At 37.1% G+C, this 19,662-nt stretch overlaps 1 protein-coding gene across 1 annotated transcript in view; it reads right to left on the reverse strand.

The window, feature by feature from the left end:
- Window positions 1-1,789: 1,789 nt before the first annotated feature.
- Window positions 1,790-19,662, reverse strand: part of GADL1 (glutamate decarboxylase like 1) — a 170,211-nt gene continuing 152,338 nt past the window's right edge. Inside the window, exon 15 of the mRNA XM_009201845.4 lies at window positions 1,790-5,540. Within this exon, the coding sequence (XP_009200109.1) occupies window positions 5,367-5,540 (174 nt within the window). The 3' untranslated portion in view covers window positions 1,790-5,366. The remainder of the gene's footprint in view (window positions 5,541-19,662) is intronic.

A 19,662-nucleotide genomic window follows, 5' to 3' on the forward strand; every position in this document is an offset into this window, starting at 1 on the left:
CAATCAGGCCAGTTCAAATGATATTAGGCTACTTCAGACCAGTTAAAAGGAATCAAACTGGTCCTGAAGAGCTTAAGTTGAGTCAAATTTTTTTTCCAGTTCAAAATTGGCTCTAATTGAGTCAAAGGGATTAAGACATTTCAAGTTGTATCAATCCATTTCCAGTTGGATTAGATAAGCATGAACCAGGCAAGCTGGCTCTGATCAGCTAGAATGAGACAAATTGAATGCTAAACAGTTTAATTGGAATCAAGCTTTATCAATCTAGGTTAATTTCTGTGCTGTCTGGAAAAACAAAATATTGCTTTAAGAGCTGGTGTCACTCCATGCTTGAGTCATGGTGGCAAAAACGATGAGTTGCTTGTCAGTGTCCATTCTGGTAGTTTTCTTCATTACTAGTGGAACTTATATGGTTGTCGTCTTCAATGTATCTAGCTAAAACAAAGCAAAAAACAAACAAAAGACTACCTTTTCTAGTATCTCCTGAAGAGAAATATGGCAAACGGAGTGGGCATTGAAAAATGAGTTCTTTTCTATTTCTTGTGCCTGAATTGTGGAAAATGTCTGGAACCACAGAATTACAACCATGGGTAAAACGTGGTGACTTAATTCATCTCTAAGGATGTCAGAATAAAAATATATAAGGATCCTGGGTCCCTGATAACATGGTAAAGGTACCATCCCCTGTTTCCAAAGTGTCAGTGCTCCTTCCAAATCTCCTAGGCACTCACCAGTCCTGCTGAAGACTTTAGCTTCAAGCATCTGTACTCTGTCTAAAGGATTTCTCGGGCCATGGGAGCATGGTGGGGGACTGTCGGGTTGCTAATGCCCCTGGAATCAGTTATCAACCAACTTATCAACCAATGGATTAACAGCTATTCTTCCCCAGCCCTCAGATGGAACATCTCCAAGGTATATTCTATACCCTTTCCCAGATGTCATGTGTAGGTTTAAGCCTCAGTTGCTCAGAGCACTAATTTTCTCACTAATATCACTACTGATTCTCTCCCATTTCCTGTCTTAATGTACCACTCTCTAAACAGTGTTTCCTGGCATCACCAAATGAATAGGCTACTTGCTCTCAAATCCTTGTCTCATACCTGCCTATGAGGTAACCACATGTAAGGCCATCTCTGGATTGTCTATCTTGGAACTTCGTTTGAATAAAGAAACATAAGTCTCTTTAATTAAATCACAATTATTTGAATATTCTCTTATGTGCTGCTAAACCTCATCCGATCCAATTAGCAATGTAATAATTTTGTTTTTTTGTTTTCTTTTTTGAGACGGAGTCTCGCTGTGTCACCCAGGCTGGAGTGCAGTGGCTGGATCTCAGCTCACTGCAAGCTGCGCCTCCCGGGTTCACTCCATTCTCCTGCCTCAGCCACTCGAGTAGCTGGGACTACAGACGCCTGCCACCTCGCCCGGCTAGTTTTTTGTATTTTTTAGTAGAGATGGGGTTTCACCGTGTTAGTCAGGATGGTCTTGATCTCCTGACTTCATGATCCGCCCGTCTCGGCCTCCCAAAGTGCTGGGATTACAGGCTTGAGCCACTGCGCCTGGCCAATAATTTCTTAAGCTTAAATCACTTTATTATTACTAGACCTTTTTCCAATGAAGAACAGCTATTAAAAACAAAAAAACCAGAAGAAGAATTTAAAAGCCTTTTTATTTAATAAAGTCTGATGCCTACTAAAATATTGAAAATTATATTCTAAATGTTTACTTTTAGCAAATACAATTTCAACAAGTAAATGGCTTCTACATTGCCAACTAGTAAATTTCAGTTTTTACTTGATTCATCCATAGCTTTTGATAGAGTTGGTCCTTTCCTTCTTTCTGAAAAATGTTTCTCTAATTGGTCTGTAGGCAACCACCCTCTCTTGGCTTTCCTTCTGCCTCATTGGCTGCTGCTTTCCAGTCTCCCTTGCTGGTTTCCCCTCATCTCAAGCTGGTATTCCCAGGCTCAATCCTTGGCCAGTCTCTCCTCTTTATCAAAAAGCATGCTCCACATAATATCATTCGATCCCATAATTTAAAATAGTATCCCTAGGTTGATGGATCTTAACTTTACATCTTCAACCCCAATTTCTCCCCTGAAGTTGAGACTCATAACTAACTACTTATATACCATCTGTGGTTGACTGGCTTTTAGACAGCTCAATTTTCACATGGCTGAAACCAGGCAAAACCACTCTTCCTGCAATCTTCAACACAGTAAATGGCAACTCCTTTATAATGGTTGCCCAGGCCAAAAGCATATGAAACTAGCCACAATTCCTCATTTCTCTTTCAACACTCCACTCCAGCAGCCAACCCTATCAACTCTACCTTTAAATATTTCTAGAATCTGACCCCCCGCTTTCACCATACCTCCACTAAAATGCTAGTATAAACCACCATAATTTCTTGCTTGAACTCTTTCAATTGCTTCCTATTTTAGTTCTCTGAGTCTACTCTTGCCCCGCCCCCACACCCAGTTCTCTAAGCAGTAATCAGTGTGATCTTGATTCAAATATAAGTTGAATTACATCAGTACCCTGTTCAAATTTTCCATTGTATATCCATTTAACTCTAAGTCTTCAGCTACAGAACCCAGTGTAGCTGACTCAGACACTTTTTTACTTCATCATTTACCACTCACTCTGTCATTCACTTGGTTTCAGCCAGACTCACCTCCATGTTGATCCTTGGACATATACCATGAATGCAACTCCTCAGGCCTCTGACTTATCATACCCTCTATCTAGAAGATCTTCTCACCAGCTATCCTTGTGCCTCTCTCCCTCACTTCCTGGAAGTCTCCACTCAAGAGGCCATGACTAACCAACTTTTCTACCATAGCACGGCCCACCACACTCTCCCTTCCACGTTCTATCCCTCTACTCTGTTTTTCTTCAGGATATTTATCACCACCTGACTTGTTACATATTTATGTATCGTCTGTCTCCGTTAGGATGAAAATGTTAGAAAGGACTTTCTATTTTATTCACTGACTATCTCTAGTACCTAGATAATTGCCTAGAACATAGCAGGCATACTATAAATGTTTTAATGAAAGAATAAATGCATTATAATAATACTTCTCTCAAAAAATTATTTTTGAGCACTTAGTCAAATACCTGATTGAGTGTGGTATGTTTGAATGTTTAAAGAAAAAATAATGAAATTTTTAAAATTTCTGGCAGCAGTTGTTTTTTTACATTGATCAAGGAGCTGCCCTCTCATAAAAAGGCACAGCAGGCGTTGAGCTGTGGCTGAGCTACCCATGGCTTACCTAGTAATTGAGCAAGACTAAACAAGAGAGTCCACTCTTTGCTATAACTGCTTTTTTTCATTTTATTCAAGGTGTTAACTAAAATACAGAGAGCTTTCAACCTGCTTTTTCAGTCATTAAGCTAAAATGCCAATCAAGTCCAGTTCACTTCTAAAATGTGTTGGTACAATCCAGTAAGGAGGAGATGACAGGAAAAGAAAAGTCAACAACACTAAGTATAGTAATGTTCCTTTTTGTTTCATGAAACTCAAATTGTTACAAACATCAATTTTAGGAATATTTTATGTAGACATTAAAACAAAAAGGCAACAAGAAATCCAAAATAAATACACACACACACACACACACAAATAGGTTTCACCTGAGAATTTGAAGTAATTCAGAGAAAGATTTAATATTCTTTGACCAATAGAGATACCAAGAAACTGCACACTAAAATGAAAATAAGCAATAAAAGCAAATAGTACTCAAAATTTAAATGACATTAGTTAATAATGGAGTATGAAAATGTTATTGAATATGCTAAGTCTAATACTTTAATACTCTTCAATCATTCACCTTTCAATACAGAGCTTTATTATATTCATAATCTTATCTTGTTGAACTCTACGCCCACACCTATGAATTCCATCAATTTCTTAGTTAAATAAAACTTTCCTGAAATCTAGGACCAGGGTCAGAGATAGAGTTAAAATCACCCACTATCAGGCGAAATGGAGGAAGTATTTCCACTGAAAGGCTGATGATTCCCAGATTCTCTAATATAAACCACTTAATAATCTATACTGACATTTCAAATCTTAGGAAAGGGAATGTTGTACAACCGTGGACTTCCTTGTGTTTTTTCCCTATGAGGCACAGAGCAAGATAAGAAACAAGCCCCTCAAGCTAAAAGAGGAACACAGAAACATATATGTATATATCACAGAAACATATATATATGTCCCAAATTTGTTCCCAAATTTTTCTTAAAAAGCACCGCAGTTCAGGTACCTTGAATAAAGAAAATTAGTCATAGATGAAAAAAAAGAGAAAACCTTCCAGTTGTCTACCAAGAAAAAACTGATATGAATATTATGTGCATTTCTATTTTGAAGACTAACAGTTTGTTAATTTATTAATAGAACCTGTATTTTTCTGTCAATTATTGTGCTTTCAATTGTTGTGGTTTGAATATATATAGAGAGAGAGTCCATCCCCGGCTAATGACACAAATGATTTTGGGAAGTGAATTAGGACTATTGCTCATTGATTGAAAGGGCCATACTACAAAGTGTTTGCCTTTTATTCTAATCTCTAACTGAGAAAAAACAGAATGGATAATTTGAACTTTTGAGATAAACATTCAGCCTGCATAAAACATACATCTCTATGAAGTAAACATCTTATACAGTTTCTCTCTTTAAAAACAGCTTTTGACATGCTTCTGATGTCCTTAAATACTTGTGCTACAGATGCCATAGTTGTATTTTTTCAAAGACTGGCTCAGAGGTTTCTGAAACATTAGATATCCCTTTGCTGGCAAAATATCAGAGTGAGCATTCGATCATTACAAGGTTTTTCTTAAACCAGTGTTTCTCAGATTTTACTGTGCATCAGAATACCCTGAAGAGCTTGTTAAAACCCAGAATACTGGGCCTTACCCCCAGAGCTTCTGATCCAGTTGGTCTGGGGAAAGCCTGAGAATCCGCATTTTAACAAGTTCTCAGGTGATGCTTTGATGCTGATAGTCCAGGGACCACGCTTTGAGAACCACTGCTTTAAACTGTGAGTTTATAAGTTCTTTAAAGAGCAATGTAAGCTTAGAATCCAGAACCTGCATGGTACTTACTATCAGAGCTGTGTTCCAGGGGCATTCCTTGAGAAAATCATTTTTTTTTTAACTTTCTTCTTTTAGCAACAGTAATGCCCAGGCAGCTAGAGAGTCCTTCATATTCATTGCTTAGCATTTTGGTTTTGTTGGGCCTGGACTTGGGAGTATTTCCTATTTCTCATCAGAAGGGCTGCAATCTACTGTGTATCCCCAAGATGTTCTGAATCTAAACTCTCCCAGGACAGGATTTATGCCTCTGGGGGACGAAAGCCGCAGCTACATGTCTTTACCCAGTAAGTCTATCTCATCCAGGAGGAAGTCCATGTCCTCCCGGCTCACTTGAGGGCTGATCACCACCTGGCGGAAGAAGTTGACCTTTCCCCGGTGCGGCTGGTAGCCCAGCATCAAGCTTCCCTTCTTCACCATCCTCTCCTTAATGGCTGGGGCCACCTGTGTGGGGAGAAAAGGGGAGGGAGGTGAAAGACCAGAACACCAAGGCATTTCAATAGCATTTTCACTAGCCATTTGACATTTACCGGGCATCGAATGGTTTGGATCCCATTCTCATGCACACAAGGTTGACACTAGTAACAATAATAATTTATGGAGGATAGATGACATATGAGTACTGATTCAAGTGATTTAGACATATTAATCTTCACAATAACCGTGAGGAAGATGCTACTAATATGCCCATTTGTGGTCGAGAAAACAGGTACATGGAGACTAAATCAATATCTCAAGGTCCCAGGCATTTTCTCCCTAAGCCCATACTCTTAAGTATAAATTATTATGCAATGCTGCCTCGTTAAAAACAAATCGGGTGTCCACAGGGATTACAGTCTCATTCTCAAATTTGTCTTAACTGACAAACACCCCAGTTCAGGTATCTTGAATAAAGAAAATTAGTCCTAAATGCAAAAGAAAGAAAACCTTCCAGTTGTCTACCAAGAAGAAACAAACATGGATATTATGTGCAGTTCTATTTTGAAGCCTAACAGTTTATTAATTTATGAATAGAACCTGTATTTTTCATTAATTATTGTGCTTTGAAAATTTATGGTTGCCATTCCTAGAAAAAAATGAAACTTAGATATTATTCTCACATATGAAATATAAACACTCTGTCTCTTATTAAGAGATGTAAATGTGGTAATAAAATTAGGAAGCACATATTTTAAAGATCTGTAGCTGACATGTGAAGTACAGGCCCTGATAATCCAGATACACAGATTTTTCTAAAAGTTTAATGTTTGAAGAAACTATACTAATTTAAGAACCACTTGGGAAAATCAGTCCATTTTCTAATCAGTAGTATGGCCACCAAAGAGCTAGGTTGTAAACTTTTAAAATAGTGGAGTTCATTTTTGATACACTGAGTTAAAATATTAAGAATGCACTTTTACTATCTTGGAAATCCGAGTGAAGTTTTTCCATTTGAATTTTTTTTTAACTTTTTTTTTGAGTGTGTCCTATGCAAATATGTGGAAAGGGAATACGATGAGTTTCTATCCTTGCCTTCTCAGGAAGATGAGACTTAGTCCTCCAGAAGGGAGGACTACATAGAGAAAGAACACCAGGCAGAGTGTGGTTTTGAACTCCTTAGGTGAGGGGCATGAATCTTGGTTCCCACGAGTCTCTCTCTCATAGTGTGACAATCCCATACCACTCCAGTTTTTGAACATACCCACATTTTGTCAGCAAGTCAAATGACTTCATCTGACACTCAACACACTCTTGATCTGTTCCAAAACTGATGGAAAAATTCGGTGTTTTAGACCTCTGAAGATATTACGTGTTGAACTTTACCACAGAGCCTTCTCAAGGGATGTTCAAGGGTAATTTTAACTCAACACTTTTTTTCCATATGTGCTAATTTTAGAACACAAGTCTTGCAAAACATGGACTACACAGCGCTTACAATAACAAAACAAACATCTATTCAGCAAAATCACATTGCCATTCTAGCAAAAGATTGGAAGTTTCTTACATTATAACAAGATACGAAAGGAAAATATATGCATGTAAAAGAAAAAATGTAGAAAAGATGATGTTAGAGGTCAAGTTAGTGAAAAAAGCATGGGCCATCAGGTTCTACAAATTTCTAAATATATGTGACACATTTTATTCTGAGCTTTCTAGAGATGAGAAAAATGTGATTAAACAACAGCCTCCATTCACTTGAAAAGAGACAGATGTCCAGTTGATGCTGGAAGCTGGAAGCTAGAAAGTAACTCTCTACTATGCTTATACGTATCTGCTTGAAACCCATGAATTTGTATGCATTGGTTGAGTTTTCTTCCAAATCCATTTATGCAAGTAGTAATTATAAAATCAAGTAAAATAATATGTAAGACAAAGACAGGTGAGTGCCAAAAAAAGTGATTTTTATAAAAACTAAGTTGAGTCCATTGGAAAGACTGGATAAAGGGGGATGGCTAAACATCATTGCGATCACACTAGGTAAGAGACCTGTAAAAGCTTATGAGAATCCAGACTGATTGTGCATTGCGATCACTACACAGGTGCCTGAGTACTTCACTTGAAGAAACCTGAGCTGCATAAGACAAGATGATTCTTGAAGAACGTGGTTTATACAAGAACCGTGGAGGGCCCTCTCGTCATCAGACCTCTACTTAAGAAAAGATTCACTTGTTTTTAAAAAGCATTTGGAAATCTTCACTAGGTGGAAAAAACCTTTCCATCAAAAGATGGTAACATAAATGTACATTGATGTACAAATATAACATTAAAATTTTAAATATAAATATACAAATATTGGAAAATGTTCACATTATGTATGCGTCACATTATTTTCTAAGATTATTTGCTTTACCTGACTAATCCTTCTCACCTTAGGTAGGAGGGCTTCTGTGTGTGTGGATATAAATGGGTGTGCATGCATAAGCGTGTGTGTGTGTGCCTGTGTATATGCACATGTGTATATACACACACACATATAATTTAAACCTCTGACCCACCATATTGTACCGCTCTTAAAACCTCTCTGGCCACAGGGCAATGGCGAACCATGCTTTGACTTAGGTTCATGATAAAAGTACGTTTGTTTTTAATTCAAAGAACGAGTGGCCTTCTGAATGTAAACTGTGAGAAAAAGACAACAGTACTGCCAGTGCTAAGTCAAGATTAGGAAGACCTAATTTGGTCCACTACATGAACCAAATGTCTGGCCAGAAGAGCCACAGGCTATCAGTTTTAGAACTTACAGCTTGTGGTTCTGTGGTTCTTGTTTTTGAAATTAAAATGCTCTTCATATTCCTCTTCGTTGTCCTCCAGGTACCCAGGGTATAACTGGCTCTGGCTTGTAGCCAATTTTAAATTTAAAACAGGCATGCTCTTGGCTCAGACCTAATTTGCATAGTCTATTCCTGTTTACTTTTCAATACTTCTATTTTTTCTCCCAAAATGGTATTTCATGCCTTATCTTTGGAGAGTATTAGAATTTTGATTCCAGCACATAATATGTCTGAGGCTCACATGAGGCAATTATCAAAATGAATCTGTCACGTTTGTATTTCTTGTGAGGAAGCCAGAAATACTTTCTAACGTGAACAAGAAAGTTAAAGGAAGAGGGCTCCTCGGATGTTTTAATATAAAGATACTTTGGATGTTTAAATTCTTGCTCTCGTGTAAAGCATATGAATGTACTTCCATGGGCAAAACACAGAGAATAAAAGCCAAACTTCTAGGACAAATTTTGTTACTGATTTTCTGAGATTATAAAGACATAACTAAATATATGACTCAGAGGACTAGCTAAGCAAGGGTTTGACAGTACAACACACTTCTATTTATGAGTCTATGAACTGTAAGATTAATTCCTAGAGGCAGTTACTAGGTAAAGACGGAAGGTCTCCCCTGTCTATGAATACTTCAAGGGAAAGAAAGTAATAAACAACATCAAAGCTGATATTCATCAAATCTCTATCACAACCTATTCTGCTGGTAGTAGTAGTAGTTGTTTTTAACACATATTTTACCAGTTCTTTACAATTTGCAATGTCTTTTCGCTGTCTGATTCCCATAAATTGAAATTAAAGGAATTCATGTTTTGGTAATTTAGGGACCACGCATATTCTTACTAACAGTCTTTTTTTTTTTAAAGCTTTTATAAGCGTATCACCTTTGCACTTAAAAAAAAAAATCAACCATTTTTTAATTTATAAAGCTCCAGTCATAATCCAATGCTAGGTAATTTGGATATTCCTTTTTGTTGATCACAGCAGAGAAACAGTCCTGATCTGACAGGATGGCATGTCACAGGGGAAGGAAAATGTGCATGAACTAAATGTCGGCATCCAGATATCACCCCTAAATGGGGTGCGCATAGAGGAAAGCAATTTGGCAGGAGTGAGATTGCTTTCCAGCTCTCAATTATTTTACTGCTGTTTTTCCTTCAAATTGTAAATCAAATTCTTTTCTTGTGCCTCAGTGCACTGGTTCCTGCATCTTAAGCGGAGGAAGATCCTGACATTTCTATTTGGATACACAGTGACCTAATCTACACATTTCTATAGAATTTCTGTCTCTCCCCACCCTTAAGTTATGTTCCGTCAGTGAGTTAGTCATTTAAGTAGAGTTTTGTTGTCACATCGCTATAGCACAAAATAGGATTTGATATTTTAAAGTTGCTGAAATCCAAGGAAAAATAAAATAAGATGACTTTCTTTCTGACCAAGTGGGGCAATTTGATAAAAAGCTACTGACCAGGCATCATTATTGCCTTTGATTAAAATAAAATGATAATTTCCATAAAATGACATTTCTTTTTAAGACTGTTACATACTCAGTGTTAACAACAGTTTTTTAAAATACAAAGTGTTTTTCAGGGTCGGGTGCGGTTGCTCACGCCTGTAATCTCAGCACTTTGGGAGGCCAAGGTGGGAGGATCACTTGAGGCCAGGAATTTGAGATCAGCCTGAGCAACATGGTGAAACCCTGTCTCTACTAAAAGTACAAAAATTAGCAAGGCGTGGTGCTGCTTGTTTGTAATCCCAACTACTCGTGAGGCTGTGGCACGGGACGCGGGGGTTGCAGTGAGCCAAGATCACTCCACTGCACTCCAGCCTGGGTGACGGAGTGAGGCTCTGTCTTAAAAAAATGTAATAAAACACAAAGTGTTTTTCAAACTATCTGTGGGGAAGGATCAGTTTTATTTTTTTCAATGCATTATAGACTAGCACTTTTGTAAAATACAATAAAAATCAATTACTAGCAAAATGAAATAAAAATACAAGCCCAATTTTGTTTATTTTTAAGTTCAATAGTAAAGTTAATCTGTTAAGGTTGCTATAAAAATTTCTAAATGGAAACTGTGGATTTCCATAAATTTCTTATTGCAGACTGGTAACACAGATGGGTTGGGATTGCTGCTGTGGCTTTCTTCCAGTATAGTTTTTCTGGAACAATCACAAAAACTAATTTGCTTTATACTTTCCTCCCACGTAATCTGGGTTCCCAATGTGTCCCACTTTTCTATGTCAACTTGAGGAGGGTTCTGCTGAGTGGGATATTGAAATCTAGTTCATGGAAAACGTTGGCATGAAATGTTCATACTTTGTATCTGGCACTCAAAACTATCACTGAGACGTATATATCTCCTTCCCCTGTAAAGTCATTTCTTTTCTCTCCTTCCTTCCTTCCTTCCTTCCTTCCTCCCTCCCTCCCTCCCTCCCTTCCTTCCTTCCTTCCTTCCTTCCTGCCCCTCCCTCCCTCCCTCCTTCTCTCCTTCTCTCCCTCTCTCCCTTGCTTGCTTGCTTTCTCTTCTTTCTTTTTTGTAGTTTGGGGTCATCTTAGATTTTCTGAAGCCACCATGGATCAAGGCAGGGGCCAGAATTCAGGGTATGAACAGCATCAAGGGTAGAACTTAAGCGGAAGGATTTCAGTTCAAGAGAAGTATTAGCATGTCAAACCAATTCAGATTTTGATGGCTTTCCACGTGCCTCCCCCTTCTGAGAGGGTGCACCAATGCAGTGGCAATCTAGAAGGTAGAGTTTTTCCTGCCTCACTGGACTCAGGAGAAAGTAGCCACAGTCCTCAAAAGCTAAAGCCAGATTACCCATCTGAGAAAAGCCAACGTAGAGAATACTGAATGCCAACTTCTGCAGATGTGAAAAGTTAAGACATGTGAGAAAGCATGAAATTCTTTTATTTGCTTATTAATTTTTCTGGTATTTATCTCCATAACTAAAGCATTATAGTTGACAGTGAATTTAAGGTCATCAGAACCATGTTAGATCACAAAGTCTCATATAGATTTACATGTCTGTTTGCCTTTTAGTTTCAATTTTTGTTTAAGTATATTCTTCAGTGGAAAAGTGGATTTCATCTGTTTCTGATGATGAAAGAGCTCAACAATATGTCTCATACAAGTACTCCTTAAAACTTAGTGAACATTCTTATTTCTGAACTACATATCTGACCATAAATATGAACGGAATTATTCTGCCTGTAAATATGAACTGAATTTTCCTTTACGCATGCAGCTCACAACATGTAGAGTTGAAATGGGTTTTGGATTCAGCTAAATATGCATCTTCCAGTGTGTCACCTCCATGTTAGCCAGGCAGGCTGTTACTAAATGAACAGCTGTTGACAGAAAGCATTTCCTTATGGTCTAAACATATGATAGTGTAAAAAAGAAAGTGATTGTTTTAGTCTTATATAAAAAGTTTTTTTGTGTTAATGGTTAGCTTTACATCTTTAAAATGTATTAAATGGAATGTCTCACCAAATTTAAAAAAAAAAAAAAAAAAAGGCTAACCCACAATGTAGAAGCTTTTCTATTTCCAAATATGTCTGAGTAATTTGTCTCTTGTCCCAAGTGAGACATCCTACATACCACTACATACCAGACATTTGCCCTCCCAACACAGCTTGCTTTTGTCCACAGCCATAAACTGCAGAAATTTTGATTATCCTTCATCGTATAGTCAATTTCAGTCCCCATTAAGGAAGAAACCAGTATTTGTCAGAACAAGTACTTTATCATCTTCTTGTTTCTTAGAGCACCTGACAATTTAAAGAGGGGAAAATAATAGTTGTCTTAGTTTGTGTTCACGTACCATCTAAATCTCTCTACTTTGTTGTTTTTTCTACCTGATTTAGTCTTAGGTAAAATGATCTTATTTCACTGTTGTTTCATCAAGTCACACATTTTCCTTTTGGAATAGAAAAATAGCAAGAGTGCTGCCCTTTGTTGAAAGCTACTTGATCCATGCAGTAAAGAAAACTGAATCTCCCACTGCATTGTGTAAAAGCGGTCACACTACACAGTTTAACCTTCTAGGGCAATTGTTTGTTAATGAAAAATTTAGAACATTTTTCTTAAAAATGCCAAATCAAATGAAATTATTCACTCCAGTTTTTTCTTCTTTACATTGGTGTTTTGGCTGTATAGTCTTAAAAAAGAAATGTGAATGTTTACAGTAATTTATTCAAAGCAACACAAATGTACTTCAAGTACAGAATGGATAAATAAACTGTGGGATACCTATACAATGGAATACTACTCAACAATTAAAGGGAATAAACTACCAACAACACAACATAGATGAATCTCCAATAGACTATGCTAACACAAAGAAGCCAGACTCAAAGGCTACCTTCTATATATTTCCATTTATGTGGCATTCTGGAAATGGCAAAATCAAATGGCTAGAGAAGAGATGAGTGGTTGCCAGGACTTGGGCTGAGGGGAAGGGTTAACTACAAAGAGTCAGTCCTAGGGAATTTTGGTGAATGATGAACACTGTGGTACTGTCATGGTGGTGGGTATATAAACACCAATGGGCAATAAATTCTGTTTGAAGCTGGGCCTTTCACTCTTGGGTGCAAAGGAAGAAGGCATTTTGAACACGGTAGAACTTGAAGCTTTTCTTCCTGGTGGGCTGAGTGGAATAATGGGAACTGCATGGCTCAAGGATTTTGGGGGGCTCTACCACACATCAGACTGAACATATTTAAATGTACCCAACATACTTATTAAATATAATTCATATGGAATTATAGAGGATTTCAGTTGAATTGTGATTGACTCAGTTAACATAATCTTTTGTTGTGTTTTTTAGTTTTCCTTTTACATTTTGGATCCGTTTTTAAAACTAGCAAATATTTTAATGTGGCCCTATTGAATTCTATGCTCTTCATGTTTATTTTGCCTGATGATTAAATAAACAAACTCTGTTCACACTAGTGTGATCAAATATCTGGTTTGCTCAGGAGAGACCCATTTTATACATGTTTTCCTGTAATTATCAATAACACCCCTTTTCATGGCCATAAGTGTCCCAGTTCAGATGATAAACTTTATGGATTACATTGACCATAGATAGACCAACAGACTAGCTTAGACTGACTTGCGACCCAATTCCTGAAATTCTCTGTGACTTTGGTCCAATATTTAACTCCTCTGGGAATCATATGTCTCTTCCATTCAGAGTCAATAATCCTTTGCAGGGTCCTTATGTGGACTAAATGAAATAATGAGAACACAATAAGCATAGTACTTGGCACATTAGGCACTCAGTAATGGAACTAATGTTATTTATTTCTTAAAATAAATTTGTATTTAATCAATTTACACTCACATTTGGACTTTTATTACATTATTCATTATTATCTCTTGAGACATGAACATTTCCAAGTGCTATGAAAAACATGACATAATTTATTTTCTCCCCAAAGTGTCTAAACTGTATTTAAATATTTATGAGAGAGGCTGCAAGTTTGAAGTTTCAGAAATTAAATATTACACCCATGTGTGCCATTAATCTTCCATTTAAGTTGCAGGATTTTTTCAAACGTTGATAAAGTCAACTTACATTTTTCCTTCACAAAGTAACACAGTCATTGATAATCTTGGCAGATATTTTGGAGGGAAGTTTTCCACTAAAATTTATTGTGGGTACAGATGAGTTTATTATATTCTAGAAATTTCTATCTGTTGCATAAGTTGTTAAAATACAAAAGCATTTTAAAAGTAAAAAAAGTTACTTTTTCTTGGACCCATGAAAAGACCATGTACTTAAAATTCATAAGCTTGTTTCCAGCATTATGCAGTCTCCTTGTACTTTCTTGTCATTTATGTCTTTATCAAAGAAAGGTTGAAGAATACTATTTGGTATGTCCCAAATGTACATTAAAATACAAATCACCTAGATTCAGACCTTGATCAGAGCAGCTGAGTTTGAATTTCATCCGAATAAGCCTAGTGGTCTGTATATTTACCAGACCACCCAAACGCTTTTTTTCATTATGTTAATTTGGTGAATGGTGATCTCTCATTTAGGACTTTGGGAGAGGCAAAGGTGAGGTTGGAGGTAAGAGGAGTTTAGGAAAGGAAAAGCAATTTTGACAGAAGGGGAGAGGAAATTGAGAATTTCCTCTTGATGCATTGCTTATGTCGATTTTGTAATAAAACAAACCAGTGACCTTCAAAGAAGTTGTTAGCCAACTTTTTTGTTAATCGTAAAACCTAACAAAGTGTTTAAGATACTTCACCATGGCCCAGGAAACAATGAGCCTCTTAGTTTTAATTGCTCAAAGAATCAATTTTTCTCTTCTACTATATTTTCTGCCATTTTTAAACTATCTAATTCTTCTCTTACTCCTTTATAAAACCCTGACTCATTTCCCCCGATACCCCCGATAATCCATGATTTCGAGGTAAAATGCATCAGTGTAAGTCTCTCAAGTTTAAATTATGTAAAATTGGTGGTCTATAGCCCATGAAATCATATGCATCTAAGGGATCATTTTAGCTTGGCAGAACATGAACAAAAAAGCCATACTTTGATTGAACATACAGTTTTCAAATACGAACTTTTACCCTTATTTTCCTCCTGAGTATATCTGAAAATCAGACATGCACAAAATAAAAGAACTGCCTCATTCATGTTCTTTCCAATACAGATGAGCAAAGCCACAGAAACAAAGAGTTTAGAAACCCCAAAAGCCAGACGAACCCAGTGAGCTTCACACTTGGTGTTTACAACGTAGTGACGACGATGATAGCACTTCCAATAAACCTAATGTCAGTCATATATTCAAGGCAGCTGAAATGAACAGTCATAAAAACAAACTGAACTGAAAGCTTTAGCTGAAGAATGGACACAATAAACATTTTATACACTCTATAAAGCAAAAGCTTAATACCCAATTGTGTCTCAGCAGCCATCTGAGCTAATAGCTCCTGAGTAACTGTTGTGGGCCAACTCCCAAATTTCTGCCTATGTAGGGAGATCCCCGTACTGCTCCCTAAATGCAGTTATTCAGTAGGTCTCTACCAGAGGTGGTACCAACTCGCTTGGGGCATTTGGAATCATGGGAAAGCATTTTGGATGGTTGCAATGACTGTGGAGTGCTACTTGCAGTTACTGTCCCGTGGTTAAGGGTGCCAGACACCTCACAATGCTGAAAATAAATTTGCCCAAGGAAGAATCATGTCATCCAACATGCCAGTAGTACCTTTGTTGAGAAACACTTTTCAGGAGCCCCATAATCCCCATCGACATCTCTACACTGTTTCTTGACACCCCCGAGACCTTTAAGTCTCTCTGAGGAGTCATTAACCTTGCTTTGGCCAAGAGCAAAGTAAATGGGATCATAAGTGCCTAAAGGTATGTTCATGTTGTTTTCCAAGGATTCTTAACATACTCAGTGAGTATCACTCCATCTGAGAGGAGAGAATGAGTACAATCCCAGGTTCCTCTTCAGGTTCTATGGGTAGTGGTCCAATATTTCTGAATATTGTGTCTGACCATTTTAGCAGGGATACAATGCTTTAGTTTCAGCACTACTGCCTGTTACAGTAAGTGGGTCACATTCGTGAGTTTTTAGCCACACAGATGTCACATTCACACCTTACCCACACACTTAGTGAGATGAGGAGCACCTCAAATACACTCTATAGCAGATGAAAATTATGATTCATTTTCTCACAGGTTTTCTCAGGGCAACTTTCTCTGAGAATCCTATTACTTTTCAATATTTGACATTGGGAAATTAGCAGCTCTAAGTTTCTCTTTTGATTTATTCCACTCTAGCAAGCCACTGACAGCCAACGAAGCTCTTCTGGGCATAAATGCAAAACTCCTAACTAGTGGCACAGGCACAGATGTGGGAAGCGGCCCCAGTGTTGGCACAGCAGTAATTTTACATTGTAGAACCTGCATATTAGGCTTGGGAGGCTTAGCTTCCTGAATTACAGAATTGCTGGTTTTATAGTAGATTCAGGGGCCTGACAAGGCAGGGGGTGAAAAAAGAAGGGAGCCCATGGTGTTATGCTGCTTTGACCTAAGGGACATCTTGTTCTGCACAGGCTGCCAAGACATTCCAATTATGCCTTGGTAAGATTCCTGTATCCACCAGCCTGCACCCTCCTTCCTGTGCCCGTCCTGTCCTCCTGTGTGACTGTCTACTTGCCCCCACCTGCCCGTGCCCACCGCCTGCACCCATGCACCTGTATCTTATCTTGTTTATAGGTTTTTCCCACTGATTATTTGCTTCAGGAGTAAACTGAAGTCTAAATTGTCTTGTTGACCTTTTTTTTGGTTTCTTTGAATACAGGTGTTCACTATCCACACAAAATTAGCTGCACACAGGATGTGTTCTCAGCTCTCCCTATACCTTCTCTTTGCATCTCTATTTATGTCATTTTCATATATTTTACTGCACTTCTTTATTCAGCTATAGTGCATCCTAAAGCACCTTGGTGTTTCAACCTTAGAGGCAAAATCTGAACTTTTAAAGTCCCACATGTTGTGTACCTTACTTTACTTCTGTCACTGAATCAAAGAAAGCTACCATGAGGATATTTTAAAATAATTATTATTCTTGTATTACTCATAAAAATACTGAGAAAATGTTAAGTATGAAGTGTTTGTTCCTCCTTGAAATCTTTATAAATACTAATAAAGAGTCCTTACCATTAATGCTATAAATATTAACCAACAGTTTTTAAAAGCAATCCAGACCATTTACTTAATGAAATGCTTTTGATTTGCACATTTTGAGAAAATTAATGGAAGCAAGTTACACATTATTTTTCATGGAGCTTGTTCAACACTCCTAGTGTTTAAGCTTGGAAATTACTCTTTCCTCTAAGTCATAATGTTTCTATTGTGTCCAGGAAACTACAGGCTATGGAAGAATAGAAGGCTCCCACAAGGGGCAAGAAGAAAGCAAAGCAGGCAGGACCCAGCTCTGCCTAAACTAAGCTCTGCTTTACCTGCTTCCTATGTCAGAGTTCTACTAAGAGTTTGCTTGGCAAAAAGGACTCTGGTATTTAAAAAGACAGAGTTCGAATTCGATTGGTAATGTATTTTTGTTATTATTCAAGATCTTTATTTGGCAATAACTGCAAAATAGCCCTCAAGATGTTAGCTAGGGGAATTCCTACATGCCATGTCTAAGGGGAGAAAGTTGCTCTTGGAGTCTGGCATTCTTTCCAAGTTGGGGAAGTTGTGAGAAAGGTCCTAGAGAAACATGTTGCTCTGCTAAAACCAAGTTTGTTTTGCTTAAGAGTTTAGGGTAGGTGATACACTGTCAAGTTATGTTCAAGTCGAGTAATGATAATAATAAACTACTATTTCACATAATTGAACCTCTAAGTACGTCCTAAAGCAGTTACATAACAAAGCACTATCACCTTCCCACCAAAGGTCTCTTTTGCTTCTTCCAGGTAATCACTATTCAACTCCTACTTTCTTACTCTCCCATATATGCCCCTAGGGTTTCAAGTTATCTACTAGCCATTTGAATGTCTTCTTTTTGTTAAATGCCTATTCATGTTCTTTGCATATTTTTGTTTTGGGTGATCATCTTTTTTTTACAAATTTAGAAAAACCCATTATTATGAAGAACATTAATTCTGACTTTACGTGTTGCAAGTTATCTGCTTTTAACTTTGTTTTTCGTTATTTCCTGAGCAATTTTTATGTTTATACAAACAAACATATATATCTCTCTCTCAAATACATAAATGTTTGTATAAATATATAGAGGTGTTTGTATTATATATATATTCCTATTATATATGTGAGATAGGTGGTTTGTTTGTATAAATATTATATATATTATATAATTTTGTGTGTGTGTGTGTGTGTGTATTCCAACACTGTGGTGTTATACTTAAGCTCTCTCTGCCCACACCAAGAATACAAAAATGTGTGTTATTTTCTGATTTGATTATGACACTTAAACTTTTAATCCATTTAAACATTCAATTTTTTACCTTGCATAGAGATACACTCCTATATCCCCACATTTAACCGGTAGTCTCAACACTGCTGATAGAACAAGCCTGCCTTTCCCCAGTAGGTATCAGAAACATGTTTGATTCCTGTAAATACTTGGGCCTAAGTCTTCTATTCTGTAAGATTTACCTGTCTATTCTCAGAATAATCCAAGTTGTTTGATTTATATAATTCTATAATATGTTCAGTTCCTAGAGAACTCCCCTCTCAAAATGTTATTACCTGTTACTACCAACTTATTCTCCTAGATGACATCTAGAAGTGTTTTTGATGAGTTTAAAAAATCATTTAAATATTATGATTAGAATTATATTAAGCCCATGTATAAATTAGGGAAAAATTAATCTTCTCAACTAAAATTATGATGGTGTTTTTCAGTTTCAAAATGAGGTAATTTAAAAAATATGACTGCAATTTTTTTAACACTTCCCTCAAAGAGATCTCTTGAATGAGAGAGGGCTTGTGGCACACTAATCACTGGTAGGTTGCAGTGGAAGAGACCCTATGTGGCCTCCAAGGCAAGGTCAGCAGAGGTGGATTATTGTCCAACTTATTCTCAGGTACACTGACTCTTCCAAGTTCAACTCTCCTGAGCCCACCATGAGGAATCCCAGACCACATGGAGAGGCTTTCCTGTAGGTGCTCTGATTGACAGCTCCAAATGAGGTCCTAGCTAAGGGCCAGCAGTAACCACCAAACCTGTGAGTAAAGACGCTTCCAGAATAATTCGGCCCAGACAGTAAATCACCTTCAGCTATTTTAGTCTTCCCAGATGAGATCCAGCCATCATATTCCCTCTGTGCTCTGTCAGAATTCCTGACCCACAAAATCCATGAGCATAATAAAATACGGCTTAATGCTCCTACATTCAGAGTGATTTGTAAAACCGAAATTGTTACTGGAACATTAAGGTTTTTTTGTTTTTGTTTTTTTTTTTGCCTTAAACTTTTGTAGTTTTCTTCCATAGATATTACACTTTATTTAAGTTAACTCTTAGTTATTTAACATACTTTTGCTATTATGGTGATAAAATTATTCTGACTAAAAAGCTACCTTCTGATGTAATTTTTCATTTTCTAGCTCCCAGTTTCTTACCTTTTGTGTAGTTTTTCAACTTTGTACATCTACTATAGTAAATTTCTAAAAGTATTTTATTTAATATTCTTAGGTTTTATAGATACACAATCACACAATTTAAAATGAACATATTTGGATCTTCACCATTAAAATATTATAAAATTCAGGGTTTTTTTCTGGTCATTATATTGGCTAGTACTCCTAGAACATCGTTAACT

Source organism: Papio anubis, chromosome 2, assembly GCF_008728515.1.
Source record: "Papio anubis isolate 15944 chromosome 2, Panubis1.0, whole genome shotgun sequence".
In the NCBI taxonomy this organism is placed as follows: Eukaryota; Metazoa; Chordata; class Mammalia; order Primates; family Cercopithecidae; genus Papio; species Papio anubis.